General features: G+C 44.6%; 3 protein-coding genes across 4 annotated transcripts in view; 1 reads left to right on the top strand and 2 right to left on the bottom strand.

The window, feature by feature from the left end:
- LOC101637248 (disintegrin and metalloproteinase domain-containing protein 1b-like) overlaps positions 1–800 on the bottom strand; it is a 6,415-nt gene extending 5,615 nt beyond the window's left edge. Inside the window, exon 1 of the mRNA XM_012730886.1 lies at positions 9–800. Coding sequence (XP_012586340.1) covers positions 9–800 — 792 coding nt within the window. The remainder of the gene's footprint in view (positions 1–8) is intronic.
- Positions 1–19,317, top strand: part of TMEM116 (transmembrane protein 116) — an 88,306-nt gene that overhangs the window by 66,784 nt on the left and 2,205 nt on the right. Inside the window, exon 10 of one of the 2 annotated variants that reach the window (XR_001145920.1) lies at positions 10,264–10,321. The exons of the other annotated variant lie outside the window; for it this stretch is intronic. The gene's annotated coding sequence lies outside the window, so the exon portion shown is untranslated. Of the gene's footprint in view, positions 1–10,263; positions 10,322–19,317 lie in introns of those variants that run through there. 2 annotated transcript variants of the gene reach the window in all.
- On the bottom strand, positions 3,166–15,545 carry LOC101637020 (disintegrin and metalloproteinase domain-containing protein 1a-like). Its single transcript, XM_012730885.1, has 2 exons — positions 13,072–15,545; positions 3,166–3,436 (listed from the first exon to the last, which is right to left on the bottom strand). The coding sequence occupies exons 1-2, from the start codon at positions 15,543–15,545 to the stop codon at positions 3,166–3,168; spliced, it is 2,745 nt and encodes a 914-aa protein (XP_012586339.1).

Raw genomic sequence — 19,317 nt, 5'->3', positions numbered from 1 at the left:
CTCCGCACGGTCTCATTGACGTCACTGCCCCACATCTGGAACCGCTGGTTGCTGACCACCACAAACAACTCCACGTACTTGGTGTGTGACCACAGGGAGGACAGCGTGTGCGGGCTGGGAGGCCTCCTGCCCCCTTGCTGCCAGCTGGCGGACACCCCTGGGCTGGCTTTGGAGGTGACGGCGCAGGAGACTCGCGTTTGCTGTGCCATGGTGAACAGCACATGTTGAGGCCCTTGCGAAGGCTCCATGGGCTCAATGCCATAGGCTTTCCCGTCCTTGATGAGGATGCCCCTGAGGCCTGAACAGGTGTTCACAGAGACAAAAGAACCTGGGGCACCTTCTATGTAGCCTTCGTAGTGGCAGTCCCGTGAGACGGAAGGCATTTCTTGCCCCAGGATGCCACTGTGGTAGCTGAAGACAGGAAAGTTACTGACAAAATAGTCTCTCTTCACCGTCAGGTGAATCAGCTGCTTCTGGCCCTGCACAACCAGCACGTAGGAAGCCTCTTCCCCGGGGTCTCCCGTCCGCTCCGCCGTCAGAATCGTGGGGGTGACTATCTCATAGGAAGAGTCGTGTGCCGACGCCAGGCCACAGCCCCGGCCTGGCAGGGAAATCACAACCAACGCCAGCACGATCCCCCACCTGACACAGGACGGTCTTGCCGCTGACCCTAACCTCAGGACCTTTTCCTGCAGCGTCCGAGTCGGAAATTTTATCTTCCCATCCTTCAAGGGCTCCAGGATTTCCCGTAGAGAAGGCAGTGTAGAGGCAGGGTCTGTCCCAGAGGCTGCCCCTGTCATAGTCCTAGCGAGTCCGTTGATGATGCTGGGCCTGTGTCCACCAGCAGCCGCTCCGTCTGACACACGGGCCCTCAGCCCCAAGTTCAGTCCAGAGCTGTGCTGGCTCGAAAGGTAGCTTCTACCCACCTCTGAGAGAGAAGGCTTCTGGCTGTGTCCTTCTAGTCCTTCTGGTCTCTGCTTCTGATAGTGCCCTTGTCTGTGACTTTGCTCCCCAGCATCAGTGTCAGTGTTCCTTGGCTAAAGTCCTCTTGCCATCACCAAGGATTGTGACCTCTATAATGCTGGACGGTACCATGAGAGAGGAAGCAAAATCTCCATGCCCCCTCAACTGTGCCACCGGAACACCCCTCCCCCACCCCTGCATCCTGTTGTCCGTTGCTGAGCTGACTCCAAATGTTCCACCCAGGGACTTGGAGACCGTGGTGGACACACTCTTACCACACATTTCCCTCTTTTAAAAACTAACCCCAAAAAGCCTGTCTCTAGTTCTGGCATCATAACCATGGTGTCCCTTATTCCTCATGAGTCACTGTAGTGATCTGCACATCTCGCCAGACAATCTGTTACATAAGGCTAATTGGCTGGTGCGCAGCCCCCAAAGGAAGACATCAGTGGGCCTGTGTGATCCAAGACTTCAGTGGGCCTGTGTGATCCATGAGGCCAGGACAATGCTCTTACATTTAAATACCATCACAATTCGTTTCCTCAGGTTCTGTTTGTAGCAGTGTCCGGGAATGTTATGGCAGGTGCTACAGGCTGTGAGCACCATTGTTGGTGTCTCCCAACCACATCCTTCTTGCAGTGTTCCTGACATAGGGGGATCCTCAGATTATGCCTGTCGATACTGGGTGTCCTCAAAGTCTACCCAGTGTTTGGCTGTGACCTCCCTGTGCTCAGTGACCACTCCTGTTTTTGCTCCTTATGACCCAGACCTAGAAGAGTTCTTGTGTTAGGAACACATGAGTGGTGTATTTGTTGGCTGAATAGGTGGCTCCCAGGTGTGAGTGTGGTGATGTTTCACAGTTGATCGATGATTACTTATTGTTGCTTTGCTTGCCTTGAATGTTTTCAGAAAACAGTTTAGTCTTCTGACTTCTTCCCTCCTATTTCTTTGAGTAAAACAGTGCAGACTTAACTGCCTTTTTGTGTGTTTGTTGTGGCTGTCCATTTCTCCCCATCTGGTCTGAAACCTGCCCTCGCACTTGAATGTCCTTCTGTGTCAGTTTCTCATGGTTTCCACCTCCCAGCTGTACTTTTAAACATCTCTTGTCCTTTGGATTCATTCATTTATGCTGTACTGTCTCATCTCTCCAAGACCATCCCTTTCAATCCTCACATCTACAGTCACCATCAAGTTTCATCCTGTGACATTCTTTTAGAAGGTATATGCATATTTTGCTCCTTTGGGTATCACTAGTTCACTTGGTTTTTCCTTTTTTTGAGAATTCTTTCATTTTAAAAGATAGCATAATGCCAAAATATGTATTTTTCCAGAAATTTTTTTTTTAAAAAAGAACAGCTAAGCTGGACAGAAAGGACAAATAGTGATGGTGTAATGTGTGAGTTTTATCTATTAGTTAAATTCATAGAAACAGAAAATAGAATGGAGACTACCAGATTTAGATGAAAGAGTAATGGGAAGTTGATGATCTTCAGTGTGTTCAGAGTTTCAGTTTGGGATGGTGAGCATGTTCTGGAAATGGACGGTGAGCGCGCTTGCACAATAGTATCACTGAGCTGCAGACAAATTGCGTGTTTTGTGTCTATGTATGACCCTAATGAAGTGATGCATAAAGTTCTTTTCCCATCAAGGTCAGCCATGAGCCTCTGCAGAGCCTGAGCTTCTGAAATAACCATGATCCTGTGTTTATGGCGACTCCTTCCGCACTTTTCTGTGTTTAGCTCCCTATGTGTGTATCCCATGATTAGGTCATTCTGTTTTGCCTTTTAATAATGTTTTTATTGATTTTTCAGTCTTACACTATAATCTTTATTGTTTAAAATGTGCAGTTCAGCCATGCCTGCAATTACGCAGCCATCACCACCAACAACTTATTTCCTACGAGTATCAAAGTAATTCTTCAGTAGCTATTCGCAGTCACTCTTCCCTCTCCTCATCCTAGGCTGCCATTGCTCTACGTCTGTCAGTGTCATTTAGCGGGTTCTGAACATCTCCTAGCATTGGTGTCCTGTGAGACACAGTCTTCATGACTGGCATGTTTTACCTAGCAGAATGTAGTCTCGGATGAGCCATGATGTCGTAGAAAGTATCAGTACTTCATTTCCTCTTGGTCAAATAAGGCCAAATAAGCCCTTTATTATTTGACAAACCACATTGTGTATTTCGGTTGCTCACATGACGGTGTTAGGCTCGTCCCACCTTTTGGCTGTTGTGAGTAGTGCCACTGAGGACACGGAGTACCTCAGTTTTTGCCTGGGTCAATGTTTTCATTCCTCTGGGTAGAGCCTTAGGAGTGGAATTTTGTGTTCGCATGTTAACTCCCAGGTTAGCCTTGTGGGGAGCTATGAAGTAGCTGAGCAGTTTTACACGTCCACAAGCAGCGGATGAGGAATCCGGGTTCTCCGCAGCCTCACTGGCTTTGTCACGGCCTGGCTCTTTCATTATAGTCGTGGTCCTGGGCGAAAGGTGGCATCTCATTTAGTTGTGACTTTACTTCAGTAGCAGCAAACTGTTTGTACATCTTTTGATGTTCGCGCTGATCATTTATTTGTATCTTCTTTGGAGAACTGTGTATGGAGCTCCCTTGCCCAGGGAGCTTTAGAATTTTTCTATGTGCCCTGGATGTTTATGCCTTATCATATATGTGGTTTGCCCATCTTTTCACTGTTTCCATAGGTTGTTACCTTTTTAACTCTGTTGGTGTTTTTTGATCCAGAAGTTTTGCGACTTTTCATGAGTCCATTTGTCTAGTTTTTCTCTTATTGCCTGTACCTTTGGTCTTCTATCCAGAAACTGCCAAATCCAAACAGCCTTCGCTTCTTTTTTTTTAAAGACTTTTTGTAGCAACATGGTGAATCCTGTGAATAGGGATTTTCCAGGCAACTGCCTGGAAAATGTAAAAAGTGACAATTCTGTGGGAATAGGACTTTTGAGGGAGCTCCAAACAGTTCTGGCCTTCCACTGAGTGCTAGGTGGCCTGTAGTTGAGTTGCAGTTTTTCAAGGGCAGTAGGGATCTGTGGAGAAAGATTGGGAGTAGAACAATAAAAACTTCACTGGACTCATTCCTCTTACCAAGATTTGACCGCTTTATTGTTTTATTTAAGTTTTTCAATAGACAATGTTCAGTAGTTTCTATGACTGATTAATTTGCAGACTTTCTTTAAAAAAAAAAAAGATTTATACATAAAGGACCAGGGGCGGGGAATAATAATGATGAACAACTATATACCAGAGACATTTTATGGGAGTGGAGTGGGGAATGGGATCAAAAATTGGGAGAGAGGAGTAGACTGGACTGTGGATGGCACATGGGTGAATTGGTGGTGGGAAGCCCACGGGGATTGCAACTGAGATGGAAAAAGGCACAAAATTATTTAAAAATAAACTATTATAATAAAAAAATTTTATTTATGCATACAGAACTGAGGTGTAGGCCAGAGGTGCAGGGGCGGTGAGAGGATTCACCAGAGACAGAGTGGGGAGCAGAACAAGCAGATGGACTGAGATACACTGCTGAGGGGAGCAGCGGGGAGACAGGAGAGGGCTGCCGCACCATGTGGGTCACCTTCAGGGCAGGGATCAAACTGAAGCGTCTGTGGCTAGCTTGCAGTGCTGCTGCGTCTAAGCCCCTCGCAACACCAGGGAGGGCCCCATTTCCAAACTTTCTCAAAGTTGATTTTGATTATTTTTAGAGTGGTACCACTGCTTTTGTGGAGGAGAGAATTACTGGAGGGCCTTGCTCTGACATTTTGGAGGGGCTCCCCATTTTACCTCAAGGTCACGTAAATACAGTGATTGTTTGACCTCTCTTTTCCACATAATGTTTAATCGACTTCAACTACTTTTTTGGGATGCATTGCAGTTCATTCCTTTTCATTGCTCTCCTTATGTTTCTCTATATGGGCCTGTCACAGTTCAACATTGTTTTCTCTGAACCCAGGTTTCTTTTATTTTAGAATGCTATGAAGAGTACTCTGTGACCCTTATTGTACAGTAAGTTGATGAAAATAAGCAAATATGTTCAGGTATTTGCCTGAAGCAAATTTTAATCATACACTAAAAAATTCTATTTAAAAACGACTTGCTAGTTGACATTTCAAAGCAATTGATATGAGTTTCCACTGTTGCAAAGAAATACTTGAAATTTTCAGTCTCAGAAAGCCAGTCTTGGACTGTTGTGGTGATATTCTTTTGTGGCTATCTAATTTGCATTTCTCTGAATATTCATGACGTTGAACACCTCCCCAAGAGTTTTTGACACTTTATATTTTTCTTTCTTTTTTTTTTTATTGAGCTTACGTTGGTTTATATTGTTTGTATTCTGGAAATACAGTCTCTGCCCTTCTGGTGCTGTTACCATAGCGCTCCCACCATGCAGGCACCCATAATCCACTACCATAATCCTCACAGTGCTCTCCCCTGCCTCTTCCCCTCCCCCTCTGAATGTCTCAGTTTTATAGTTTGTTCTCAAGAGTTAGTTTTTGAGTTGGCTTTATGTGACCTTTCGTCTGGTTTCTACTTATAAATCCACCTACAAGTGACACCATTTGATGCTTGTCATTCTCCTTCTGACTTTAACATTATCCCTTCTAGCTCCATCCATGTTGCTGTAAATGGTGTGACTGTATCTTTTTCACCACTGAGTAGTACTCCATTATATATATATATATATATATATATATATGCCACATCTTAATCCTCTCATCTGTTTTGGAGCATTTTGGCTATTGCAGTGAGTGTGAAAGTACAGTTTCCCCTTTGAATTAATATTTCCCATCCTTCATATCTTGACTCCACTGGAATAAGCTTTCATCCCCACTCATCCATCCAATTTGCTCCACTGTAGGATACTTATGAATAACTGAATAACTGTTCATTGTCAGATCAGTTGATAACATTACTTTCAGAGCCTCTCAGCAACATTTCAAAGATAATGCATGAGTGATTCTAACAGAATCACTGCTTTTCCAGGCTATTGAGGAAGCCAGGGTGGAAGCAGAGATGAGTTAAGGACTTCTACAATTGTCTAGAAGGAAATTGATGGTGGTTGGCAATGTAAGCGAACTGGAGGTGATGATAACAGGTCACATTCTACATCTGCGTTGAGAAGACAAGAGAATCTATGGATGGACTGGATTTGCAGTGTAAACCTCATCTAGACACACCCTCTCATGTTCATTTTCAGGACAGTACTCTCTCATGGCAGTACTCCTGCATACCAGCTGCTCTTGTTCCCAAGTCTTTCCTAAATCTTCCTCCTGTTACCAACATCAATACCTTGGGTGCCCTGGAGCTAATTTGTCACCCAATTTTCAGATCTCTTCCCTTCTCTATTTATACTCATTCCCAAGGCAGTGACACTTGGCTCATTGCTTGAGCTATCATCTGTCTACTGATAGCACCCAAACATGCACCCCTCACTAATTTCTCTCCTGAATTGCAGACGCAAGCATCTTGCTGCACAGCTGATATGCCCACTTAGGTATCTCAGACTACATATGTCCAATGTCTGCTCTTTCCACACTCATCCCTGTGTCAGTAAGTGGTGCTTCTGTCTTGCAGATGCTCAGAGCTTTGCCACTGAAATCATCTTTGCTCCCTTCCTCTCACACTATACATCTGCCCAGCAGGAATTTCCTTCAGCTCTATCTAACAATACCAGACTCTAGCCTCTTACCACCTCTTCACCCACCCTGCTGAAAGCATTAAGCATCCCCTATGTGGCAAATATAAGTCTCCGTGGGTCCTCTGCTTTTGCATTTGCACATTGCTCATGGCCTTACCCTTGCTCGTCCCTCACTCCCATAGAAGATGGAATGATTTCACTACTCTTCTACTCCAGTAGCCCCTTCCCTAAAGCCCTCCCATGTTCCCATGTCCACTGAAATAAACACAGTTTCTTGCCATTCCTACGAAGTCATCAGGGGACCTGTCCCTGCTCCGAGTCCTCAACCACGACTCTCAGTCATGTTCACTCTGTCCAGATACGTTGACCTCCTTGGTGTGCTTAAGGTATGCCAACCTCTCTCTCTCCTTGGGACCATTTCCTTAGCGCCCTTTCTTCCTGGTTTGTTAATTCCCCAGTACTGGCAGAACCCTCACTTCCCTCCCCTCAAATGCCACCTTATCAGGCCAGACTGCTGTGAGCACCACCTTTTCCCTTTCTGCTGCCTCATTTTGTCCCATCGCACATAGTGCCACCTGGCACGTTGTATACTTAGTTCTCTCTTTATTTGTGATTTGTTTAATTTTCATAGGGTCAGAAACTTTGTTTACTTCCATTTCTATAGTCCTAGTACAGTTTGCAGGTAAAGACTCAGTTATGGTGAAATGAATGAATGAATTAGGAGAAGAGATACACATCAATTCCTTCTTAGAAAAACATCAAGCTTGGGCAGCAAGTCCAAGGATATGAAAGTTGGCCTGTCCTGAGCCATTTGCAAATTAAGGATTGTAACTATGGTCAGATGAGGGAGAAAGGCAGAATCCTTGGTTTAAGATCCAAGAAGCAGATTCACTTTAAATGCCGCCGTGGTCTTGAGTGGGGCTCTCAGGAAAACATAATAAAATTTAAAAATAAAGACTCTACCAGTCTAGCCTGGAACTGGGCCCCAGGCAGCAATTGCCACATTAACCAAGGCTTGCTTCCCTGGCCCAGGACTTACAGCTTTGTTGGGATGTAGAATAAGCTTGCAGGTGACCATATGGTACTGCAGCTGCCATTGATACAAGGAAATTCAGTATCATGACCTGATAATGGGTAAGTCTCATTGCTGATGAGCAGTGTACTGTCAATAATAATAACTTACATCCTTTGTCATATCTGACTTAAGTAACACCTGGAGCACAGGGCCAGGGAGTATGAAAAACCCCTCAGGAGAAAGGGGATTGTCTCCTTTCATAAAAGGTTAATTTTTGCTCTTAGAAAATTCTTCTTTTGGGGGATAGAAGAACAAAATACTCAGAGCTTCCAGAGTACTGCTGTTAGCATCCAAGGAGACAGAAAACCTCTCACAGTGCTAAGAGAAGGTGCCTGTCGTTTCCTCTTATGCTTGAGTTCAAAAGTTTTGTAAAATATTTTCTGCAAAATACTTGGCAAAACATATTTACATTGGTTATAAGTAGCTACCATGACAATCAAGACAACTTAAAAGACACAAATAGTACATGTCCTCTTTTTAGGCACAATATTAAATAAAATGTATAGTCTATATAGAGATTCTCAATAGTTGTTGATATACTGGTATCATCTTTCTGCAACAATTTTAATTTTCCTACAGAGGTTCCTATCTGTGAGCTTTCCTTCGATCATGACATATCCGTTAGCACAAAGTTGGGGTTCACTGTCATTTTTAAAAAGCAAAGAATTAGGGCATCCCTGGTGGCCTATGGTGTTAAGTCTCACTCAGCACTGTGAAGCTCTCTGTAGTTATACAGCATGAGTTGGATCCCTGGCCAGGATCCCTCTCCTATCTCGCCCGCTGCTCCCCTCAGCAGTGTGCTTCATCGATCTGCCTGTTCTGCTCCCCACTCTGTCTCTGGGGAATCCCCTCACCACCTGTGCACCTGTGGTCTATACCCCAACTCTTGTATGTATAAATAAATAAACCTTTTTTTAAAAAAAAGCAAAGAATTAATGGGTAGCCTTTGCTTTATTTAGCATATCATTTTGTATTTCTGTGTTCCTATAAGGATTTATTTTACCCATGGAAGCATAAAGAAGACTTTGGGTGGGTAAAGGGCCAGTAGAGGGCACAAGGGAAAGCCTTTCTTACGATTCCCTGGCAGTGAGCCTATGCCTTTTTATTTAGATCTTTCATGCAAAATTGTCTGCAGCCACACCGAGCTCACTGTTACTAGCTGACTGTCATTCTTCAACACATCACTTGAAGAAATGTTATGATTTCACACTTTATTCATCATGTCTCACAAGATTTTTCTGTTTCCCTATGGCATGAATACCTCCAAAATTTGATATGATTCTTAGAACATGTGCTAGGAGTCAAAACACTGCTTGCTTGCAACATGCCAGTTGGAATTTTTGCCCAGTAGCAAGCATGTATGAATACTGTCTGTTCTGTAGAAAATAACCACATGATGGTCTGTTACAGACTGATGCCCCTGTAGCCTCTTTCCATGAGTATCCTCAAAAAGGACCCATGTTCTGTTTTTTTGTTTTTTTTTTTTTTAAGGCAGAGAAAACTGTGAAGGAGTGGTTTCAAGAACCCCACCAGAGCTGTGAGACTTTGAACTAACTAGGGGTGGGAAAGAATAAGGTCTTTCAGTATAGACAAGATTATGAATAAAACCCAGGGTGGGAAGTGGCTATGGTATAGAAGGCCCTTCCTGTTAACACCCTGACATTAGGAAAGGTTTGTTTTCCAAAGTCACATGAGCCAACATTTGCCAGTGGACAGGAAGACCCTGCTGTCACTTCTTTAATGCCATACCAGGTATATACATACGTTCTACTATGGAAGATGGGAGAGTAATGGAAATTCCAAACCTCTAGGATAGGGTGAGCAAATAAGTGTGTAGGGAATCCAAGAAAGATGTCAGAATCTGGCCCTCCCTGGTGGCACAGTGGGTTAAAGCACAGCACTACTAAGCTAGCCGAAGCAGCCTCAGCACCAGTTTGATCCTCAGCCAGGGAGCTAACCCACATGGTGCAGCAGACCTCTCCTGTCTGCTGCTCCCCTCAGCAGTGTGCTTTGTCACTCTGCCTATTGTGCTCCCTACTCTTGTCTGTGGTGAATCCTCTCACCTCTGACCTGTACCCCAGTTCTGTATGCATAAATAAATCTTAAAAAAAAAAAGGTGTCAGAGAGTCAAGTAGGTAATAGTAGTGAAAATGCTTGAAGCCTTGAACAGTCAGCTGCAACAGCACCTCAGATGTTTTCTTTTTAAGTATTGTACATTCTGTGAGAAGAGACGTCATGGCTCTGCCACTCAAATTGCTCCAGGGGCTTCAGTATCCTCCTAAGCTTCATTGTGGCATGACCTCCTTATGGAAGACTACAGTAATTTTATCACACAGCAAGTGTAACATATCAAGTACATATACTTGACCCATTGACATTGGGTCTCCTTTCTCCTTTCCTCCCTAGTTCAAATATTGTTAAAGATTAATATACAAAAGAAAGGGGGGTACATTAATTTTCAAGAGTCAGCAGTTTAAAAAACATTTCCTTTGTTAATTTTATATGTATATGTGTGTGTTGTGTGTATATATATATATATGTATGTATGTATATTTACATCATTCTTCCTTTTTTGTACAGTGTACACGTTCTCTTCTCAGGTGGAGTCCCCATAGAATTCCCACCGCGATTCACCCATGCTCCATCATCATAGTCCCTTGTGCTCTTTCCCCACCAGTGTTGAAACCTCTCCTTCCCCCTCCTCTGCTGAATGTCTATGATTTATAGTTGCCTGTTAATATTATTTTTAATTTATTATAATTACTTTTTTCTTGATGCCATGTTTCCTGTACATTCTTCCTATAAGTAAAACCATTCAATAATTTTCTTTTTCTTTCTGTCTTACTTCACTGAGCATATTCCCTTAAGGCTCAGTTACTGAATGTTGTTGAAATGTTGCTAAAATGGCATGAGTTTATCTTTTTGGTGGCTAAGTAATATTCCATTGTGTATATAGAACACATCTTCTTGATCCAGTCATCTATTTTAAAGTATTTATAATGTTTCTATATCTAACCAGTTAAAAAACTGCTGCTTAAACAGGGGCGCAGATATCCATTTGTTAATGTTTTTGTGTCCTTTCTCTAGCTGCCTTTTACTCTTTAAAAATGTCACAAAATTAGCTGAGCATAACTACCCCTACCTAAATCATCATTTTCTTTATATTTGAAGTTTTTAAAACTATGGGAGGTGTCTCGGCTTTTACTACCATCATCACCGCATGGTGCCCTAACTGGGAAGAACACCCCTGTTGTTCCCCACTGACGCGCTTCCGCCAGGCATCCTCCACATCTTTTTCAAGTCTCGAAGGACACATGTGTATTGCAAGGTCTTTGGTTTCCTAGCTTCACCCTTACTCACAAAACTCTGTGGGTCCCAACCAATACTGCGTTCCACCATGCATTTGCACCTGCCCTGCAGCCTTCTGAGCTCTGACTAGCACATCCCGTGACCTGGAGACTTGCACAAACTGAGGGCATAATTTAGGACATTGTGCTGCAGTTTGGTTTTGTGCCCCAAAAGTCATGAACATCAGTTTCCTGAAAGCTGGAACAAACCAGACCTTAGCTCCTTCTCGAGGGTGAGAGTTGGGGGAGGGCTCAGCCAATGGACCGCTGGGGACTGATGCTCAGGAATCCCCAGACTGAGAATACTCAACCTGTAGCGATGACGTACCGGAGTGAGGTTCAATTGTGCCACACCTGGGAGCTCGCGAGAGGCAGCTGAGAAGTTGCCCTCCAGTTGTAAGGTTGGCTCCCATCCGACCCTTCGTTGGTCATGTACACTGAACACCTGCAGTGAGTGTGTCCCCACGATGAACAAGTTCGCATAAGGCAAACCTGCCACACCACGTATCACGGTGTCCTCGGGAGAAAGACACTTCCACAGATGAAGACCACACAGTGTGCTGGTTGATGTTGGACATCAGCATCCATTTGTGAGGCTTTGTTTCATCAGAGCTGCGTTCTGGACAATGAAGGAAATACAGATTGTCCTCCCCATCACTTTTTACACTGAGGAAATGGCTCTTGGGACAGTGCAGAATGTAGACTGGCATATCTAGAGTCATATCATATCTAGAGTGGGTCCCGACCCTTACTAGCTCTACAGCAAAACTCTGGTCTCTTTTTTTCTCTCAGAAAGGGAGTTCGCATAAGGCAATGGAAGGATGAAATTAAATAATACAGTGCATAGCGAGTATTAAACAAGCAGTGTTTGACTCAGAATCAGCAACATTATCATTATATGACTTTAGACTGTCTTCACAGAGAAATGCCACATCCAAAAGTATAGTTACCCCTATTGCTGTGAATTGTCGGTAGATAAGTTACCAACTTCAAGTAGAAAATGTTTAAATCTAAAGGAAAAAAATCCTCAAACATGACCTCAGTATTATGAAGGCAGCCTCCTGCCCTGGTAACCTGCTGCTTCCCTATGTACCTGCTCCCCAGGTGTATGACCGGCCTGGTCATATGTAGCCCTTTACAAAGCACCCCAAAATAAAGAAGCCCCAAGTACTGGGCTGCATCTGCAAATAGATTTTATTTATTTCATTGCCTCTGTTTCATAAGTAGAAACTGCCAAGGCAGATTACTCAGCAGATAGTGGCACTTAAATCATGGATTGTGACTGAGATGATAATCACTGGTAGTAATATGATACAGATAGTACCATAGAAGTGATGTAGATGGAATCTGGTAGGCTCTGAAGAGGCTTTCAGATCAGAAATCGGTCAAATGAAGGAAGACGCTGATAGCAGTGACCCAGAAGAGCATCAATAAATTGCTCATGAAACGGAATAGGCAGAATTACAGAATGTTGTATATATGATTTCATGAGTGAATCCGTAACCAATTACGAATGAATATTGACAGCGGGGATCGCGCCTGCAGATTAGTGTTCCTGCAGCCCGTAGTCCCTGCAGAGCCACGGAGCCATCAGTGTCCACTTGTCCATTCCCTCAGTGCTTGAGGTGTTTCATGTACTTGGGCCTTCCTCCAGGACTCTTCCTCTGGCTATTGCTGCACTACCTGCGACCACCCCTAGGGCAGAGGTTCTTAAGAGGCCACAGGTGCTGGTGGTGCCTCTGGTGCTGGTGGTGGGGCCTCAGGTGAGGCCTCTGGTGCTGGTGGTGACACCTCAGGTGAGGCCTCTGCTGGTGGTGGTGGGGCCTCAGGTGAAGCCTCTGCTGGTGGTGGTGGGGCCTCAGGTGAGGCCTCTGCTGGTGGTAGGGGGGCCTCAGGTGAAGCCTCTGCTGGTGGTAGTGGGGGCACTTCTGCTGGTGGGGCCTCTGGTGGGTAGCTCTCTGCTGGTGGGGGACCCTCTCCTGGTTGGGGACTTTCTGCTGGTGGAAAAGCTTCCCCTGGCAGGAGTGCTTCTTCTAATAACCTTTCTTCTTCTTCCTCTTCTTTCTCCTGTAGTAGCTCTTCAGTGCTACTGGTCTCCTCAGAGCTTATCTCTGAGGGTGTGGCTGTGTCATCTACTGTATCAACTCCAGTCCTGAGGCATAGGAAAACGCATAAAAGACAAACTAATATGAAAAGAAATGCTGGGATTATGTAAATTGCTAGACGAACATAATCCTCAGTCTCTATGCTTTTAAAACTCTTAGGAATCCTATTTGTACTTTCATTTAAATTATCAGGTATGCCAGGAGGGCCACTGTCCACACTGCCCCCGTATCCTCGATGTTTGCAGTCAGGAGGGTCATAGCCATAGTCACAGTGGCAGTGCCTTAAGTTGTTGCAGATCCCGTTCCCATTACACATCAACTCGGGTTCACAGTCATAGTTGAGCACGGTGTGTTCTCTGCAGGCAGAATTCATGCAGACTTTGTTAGGAGCACAGTAAGTGCCAGAGTACACGTCTCCGTCATCGGGGATGTCGGTGGTGCCATAGGCATCCATGCTCCAGCAGAAGTCTTCCAGATAAGGAACCTGAATCACTGTGTGCTGGGGTTTGATTGACGGTAGCTCTCTGACTCCAGTGCATACGAGTTTCCCGCAAAATACGTTGTCATCTAGACACTTGACGTAGGGTTGGTCAGCTGCAGGGGGACGGCCACAGTTCCCAAACCGGTTCCCTTGGCTGTTGAGAGCTGTGTAGCACTCTTGTGGGGCAGACCTTGCCGCGTTCCCATATATGTTCACGCACTGGCTGTCAGGGTTTCTGCACTGTCCCCCGACACAGTAGTGGACCATGTCACACCGAGTGCCATCTTGCTTGTACATGTTGTTTGGGCACACTTCAGAGGTGCCATCACAATACTCTGGGAGGTCACACTCTCCCAAAGCGGGACGGCAGGTGTATCCTTTGGGTTTGTAGAGACAATTAAAACAGCAGAGTCCCTGGCTACACAAGGCGTCAGTCTTCAGCCGACATGTGGAGTCGCAACACTCGTGACTGCTGCAGTCAGGACCACAGTCACACTGCTCCCCATCGTCCAGCACGCCGTTTCCACAGTGATAATCCCTGGGTCTGCGGCCCTGGTGCTGAGGCTTGTTGAACAGGCAGGCCGCTTTGTGTGTGTGCAGGAACTGGTAATAGTAGTCAGAGCTGCAGTTGCTGAAGGCACTTTCTTTGGTGACGTTTTCATGCATGAGGCAAAAGCGCTGATCCCCGCAAATGCAGGCCGTGTGGTCGTGCTCAATACCCAAGTTGTGCCCGAGCTCGTGCACCAGGAGTGCAGCGGACAGGAGGGCATCTTCGTGGTGGAAGGATTCCACAGCTGCAGCAAACTCACTTGAGCAGGCACCACCGAGAAATGCCCTCCCCGTGGCCTGTCCAGGCTGACGGCCAGCGAGCATGTGGGCGACATCATGCTTCACACGCGGGAAGAGCTCCTCTTGTCTCCAGCTGTTGAAATTCCTGAGTGCAACTCCCAAGTCCTCAGGCACCTCTACGAGGTCGCCCTCGGTCCACATCTCCACCCCGGCCAGCACCACCTCTGTGTTTATCCCCCTCGTGAAGCTGTTGGCCAGGGCAATGATGTCCATTACTCTCCGCACGGTCTCATTGACGTCACTGCCCCACATCTGGAACCGCTGGTTGCTGACCACCACAAACAACTCCACGTACTTGGTGTGTGACCACAGGGAGGACAGCGTGTGCGGGCTGGGAGGCCTCCTGCCCCCTTGCTGCCAGCTGGCGGACGCCCCTGGGCTGGCTTTGGAGGTGACGGCGCAGGAGACTCGCGTTTGCTGTGCCATGGTGAACAGCACATGTTGAGGCCCTTGCGAAGGCTCCATGGGCTCAATGCCATAGGCTTTCCCGTCCTTGATGAGGATGCCCCTGAGGCCTGAACAGGTGTTCACAGAGACAAAAGAACCTGGGGCACCTTCTATGTAGCCTTCGTAGTGGCAGTCCCGTGAGACGGAAGGCATTTCTTGCCCCAGGATGCCACTGTGGTAGCTGAAGACAGGAAAGTTACTGACAAAATAGTCTCTCTTCACCGTCAGGTGAATCAGCTGCTTCTGGCCCTGCACAACCAGCACGTAGGAAGCCTCTTCCCCGGGGTCTCCCGTCCGCTCCGCCGTCAGAATCGTGGGGGTGACTATCTCATAGGAAGAGTCGTGTGCTGACGCCAGGCCACAGCCCCGGCCTGGCAGGGAAATCACAACCAACGCCAGCACGATCCCCCACCTGACACAGGACGGTCTTGCCGCTGACCCTAACCTCAGGACCTTTTCCTGCAGCGTCCGAGTCGGAAATTTTATCTTCCCATCCTTCAAGGGCTCCAGGATTTCCCGTAGAGAAGGCAGTGTAGAGGCAGGGTCTGTCCCAGAGGCTGCCCCTGTCATAGTCCTAGCGAGTCCGTTGATGATGCTGGGCCTGTGTCCACCAGCAGCAGCTCTCCTTGGCATGCTTAGTCACATATCTGGTCAGTTCCAGATATCTGCAGACACTGTCAAACTTGCTTGATGTCAAACTGTGTCTTAGGAACTTTGGTCCTGTGTTTCTGGTCTCATCTCTCTGTCATTTGACTCCCTCACCGTTTACCAGTAACTGCCGCTTTAATGCCTCCTGGCTATGTTTTCTTTACCCTCACACAGAAACAATCCAACCAGAAACCTGTAGTGATTAAGTCAGTAGTATAATTCAGTCAATTTTCTTTTACTCAGCCCAAGCCATACTACTCCTGATAACCGTTAATCTGTTTGTTCTTTGAAGCCCAACATTCTGGGAGGAAGTTGGGGGATGGAGAGACAGATATTCTTTGGGGTTTCCTTTAAAGGACAAGTTCTATGTTGCCCACTTCCTCAGTCCATCTTCTCTGTAGTACTGAAGTACTACAGTCCATATCTTCTATGTCAGTGTCAAATTTTTTTCCTTGAAATCAAAAAGTTATATGTGGAAGAACAAATTTTCTCACACTAGCCTTTCTTCATAACAGATTAATTTAGACATCTTAATATGTGCAATTAAACATAATTCTTTTCCTTTTTATTTAATGTTTTTATTTAAGAAATGCCTTTTTCTTTTTCTGCTTTAAAGACCTGAGGTGTAGGCCTGAGATGGGGGGGGGGGGCGCGGCGGTGTCAGATGTGAGGATTCTCCAGAGACAGAGTGAGGAGCAGAATATGCAAATCTAGTGAAATACACTGCTGAGGGGAGCAGTGGGCAAGACAGAAGAGGTCTGCTGTGCCCTGTGGGTGAGCTCCCTGGCTGGGGATCGAACTCATGCCTTACCAAGTGATAGTAGTAAGACTTAACTCCTAGGTCACCAGGGAAGTTCATAAATCTTTTCCCCTAGAAAGTTTTCCAAATTCACAAACACGTGTTCAGTCAGTTTTTTTTCACCCAGATGTATATTATAGGACAATGATTAAAGTTCTGTTCCTCCCAATGCTCCAACATAAGAACGCTGATGACCAGGCATCTATTTACCATTCCAATAAGAAAATAAAAATGGACTCACAAAAACTTTTAAAAATGTTTACCTCTGTATAAAGCAGAATTGTAATGCTCATGGAAGTCCTCAGATTTGGCTTTAATATATCCATATCCATATACAAATTTAAAGCCTTGTATTTACTTTCTTTGCCTAGTTACTGTCCCACATATTAAGTTAAAATAAGACTACATTTTTTTTCTTCATAAAAATAATTTTATAGCAGGTCTAATGTTTATACAATGAAACCGTTAATGTAGGTGTTAAGACTGCAACTAATACTTAAAATTGGGGAAATGGGCCCTCCCTAGTGGCACAGTGGGTTAAAGCATAGCCACTTCCGCATGAGTTCGATCCCCGCCTGCCCCGGAGGTGACCCCAGGGCGCGGCAGACCTCTCCTGACCCGCCCGCTGCTCCCCTCAGCAGTGGACTTGGTCGATCTGCCTGTTCTGCTCCCTGTTCTGTCTCTGGTGAAGCCTCTCGCCGCCCCTGAGCCTCTGGCCTGCACCCCAGTTCTGTATGCACAAATAAATAAATCTGAAAAAAAAAAAAAAATTGGGGAAATGTCCTAATTCAAGTGGGAATGTTATGGTACTAGAAATCTCACATACGAGCATGAAAACAGATAAATTCATTTCTTATCCCCAATTAGTATTTATTTCCTAATACAGATAAAATTTATCATTAGCATCTAGTGAAATTATTATTGTCATCTCACAAACCCACTTTAAAAACCTATAGCAAAAAACGTGAAATTTTTTTCTAGCTGGATTTCTTATCTACTTGTACTAAGTATGACAGAAGCCTCTTGAAATTTTATAATTTGGAAGTTATAAATTTAAGGGGTTTCTCTGTAACTGAGTCGACACAAGCAGAGTACATGAAGTTATTTGTGAGATAAAAGAGTCACATTAATAATGAACACTTCTACTTAAATAAAAATGTCAATTAAAGATCTAATTTTCCAGTTTTCAAACTGAAGCATTTTCAATATAGAAACACACACACCCCAATACACAAGATATAATTTCATTTAAATTATCTGACTTCTTTAGCCAATAATCCAATAACTCCCTCAACTATTCTCCAGTGAATATCAGAATAAAACTCTCTAATAAGCAGTTCTTCCTACCTATAAATTTCAAGCAATTTCTGCGAGGTATTCTCCCATAAACATAGAATGCAGTAGCCATAAATTTGTTTTACATCAAGCAGACTGGTATTTATAGCAAAGTCTAAAGGCATTTGAGTTATTAATGGTTTCAGCAAGCAGGGGATTAGCAAATCATGGGAAAACCGGTGGCCAACCTGCTGGTTGTCAGAACTATTCTTACAGTGTCCACTGTGTGCAAACACAGCATTAGATACAGGCCAGAAGAAACAAAAACAGTTTTGTTTCACTTTCAGTTAATGTGCAAATTTTGCTTAGTAGAAACCTGACCATTATGTTAAAGGAGAATTTGCTATTGGCAACAAAGTTCACAAAACATTTTGAAGGTCAGCACTAAATGTTTTGGAAGCTATGTTTGGTTAAGAAGCTCTGTCCAGGTAAAACCCACTTTTGAGTTACAACACCTGGATCACCCTCAGGAACTCACAAACTTCTAGCATGTTGTGAACCCAGACATGTCTGTCACAGCATTTGTTGTGGGGGTTAGATGAATGCACCCTGAAGGGACTGAAACCTAGGCAGTGTCACTCGGAGTAAACGAAGGCATCCTTTTGGGTCCTCATTTAGATCATTCCTAAAATTTCCCACATTCAAGGAAGAAAATCATTCTGGGCCTTTAGAAGACCTCTATATGGCAAATTTAAGAAGTAGGACATGCTAGAAACTGGTTCCTTTGAAGAAAAAGTAGAGTTAAAAAAATTAATCACTGTTTTCTTTTCCCTAGTGAATACTGAACAAACCTTTGCCCTAAGGAAAAAACAAAGCTGTTTAGCTGATATACAGATATAGTTAATTCAACCCTTTAATTCACATCTCAGCTAAACTTTCTCATCAGTAAATTAAGAACATTTGTTCTTTGCTGATTAGCTCTTTGATTGTTATGTTTAAAAGTACTGATTTATCCTGCATAGAGTAACTATCCATTATAAAGGAACCAGTTATCCAGACTAACAGTTTTCCAGTAACCTAAGATAACTGAATTTTACCTTGAACATTACCCTGAATTACAGATTTTCCAAGATAAAAGAGTGCCAAAGCAATAAGGTAACTCTTGAAAGCAACTGTATAGTTTATCTTAGATTCCTACATCAGCCACACAGATACAGAGCACACTTAGCAAAGTGGAGTAAGAAAATGATGTGAACTTAGTGAGGTCTATTTTGATTGACAAAACTGGCAGGATAAAACTGAATAACTGAGCTTACTAATTAATCCTTTTGCTTTACTCTCTGAATAGCCTATTAGCTCTTCTTTTTCTTTTTATTTTTTTTATAAGTTTATTTTTACATCATTTTGTACATTTTTTCCCCCATCTCAATTGTAATCCCTGCGGGTTTCCCATCACCAAGTCACCCGTGTGCCATCACCATAATACCATGCACTTCCCTCCCCACCCACCCCGTTTTTTAAAGATTTATTTATTTGTACATACAGAACTGGGGTACAGGCCAGAGGCTGAGGGGCGGTGAGAGGCTTCACCAGAGACAGTGGGGAGCAGAACAGGCAGATCGACCAAGTCCACTGCTGAGGGGAGCAGCGGGCGGGTCAGGAGAGGTCTGCCTCGCCATGTGT

This window comes from Condylura cristata, unplaced genomic scaffold (genome assembly GCF_000260355.1).
Source record: "Condylura cristata isolate star-nosed mole 26May11 unplaced genomic scaffold, ConCri1.0 scaffold00029, whole genome shotgun sequence".
NCBI classification, from domain to species: domain Eukaryota; kingdom Metazoa; phylum Chordata; class Mammalia; order Eulipotyphla; family Talpidae; genus Condylura; species Condylura cristata.
The sequence above is the reverse complement of the archived record's forward strand: the minus strand, read 5'-3'. Positions and strand labels throughout refer to the sequence as shown.

Bases quoted from the DNA above. Each gene is read 5' to 3' on its own strand.
- LOC101637020 (XM_012730885.1), bottom strand. From the start codon at position 15,545: ATGCCAAGGAGAGCTGCTGCTGGTGGACACAGGCCCAGCATCATCAAC. The intron at 3,437-13,071 runs GTTATTAGAAGA...CCTTTCGCCCAG, and splicing joins GAAGAGGAAGAAGAAGAAAG to GACCACGACTATAATGAAAG.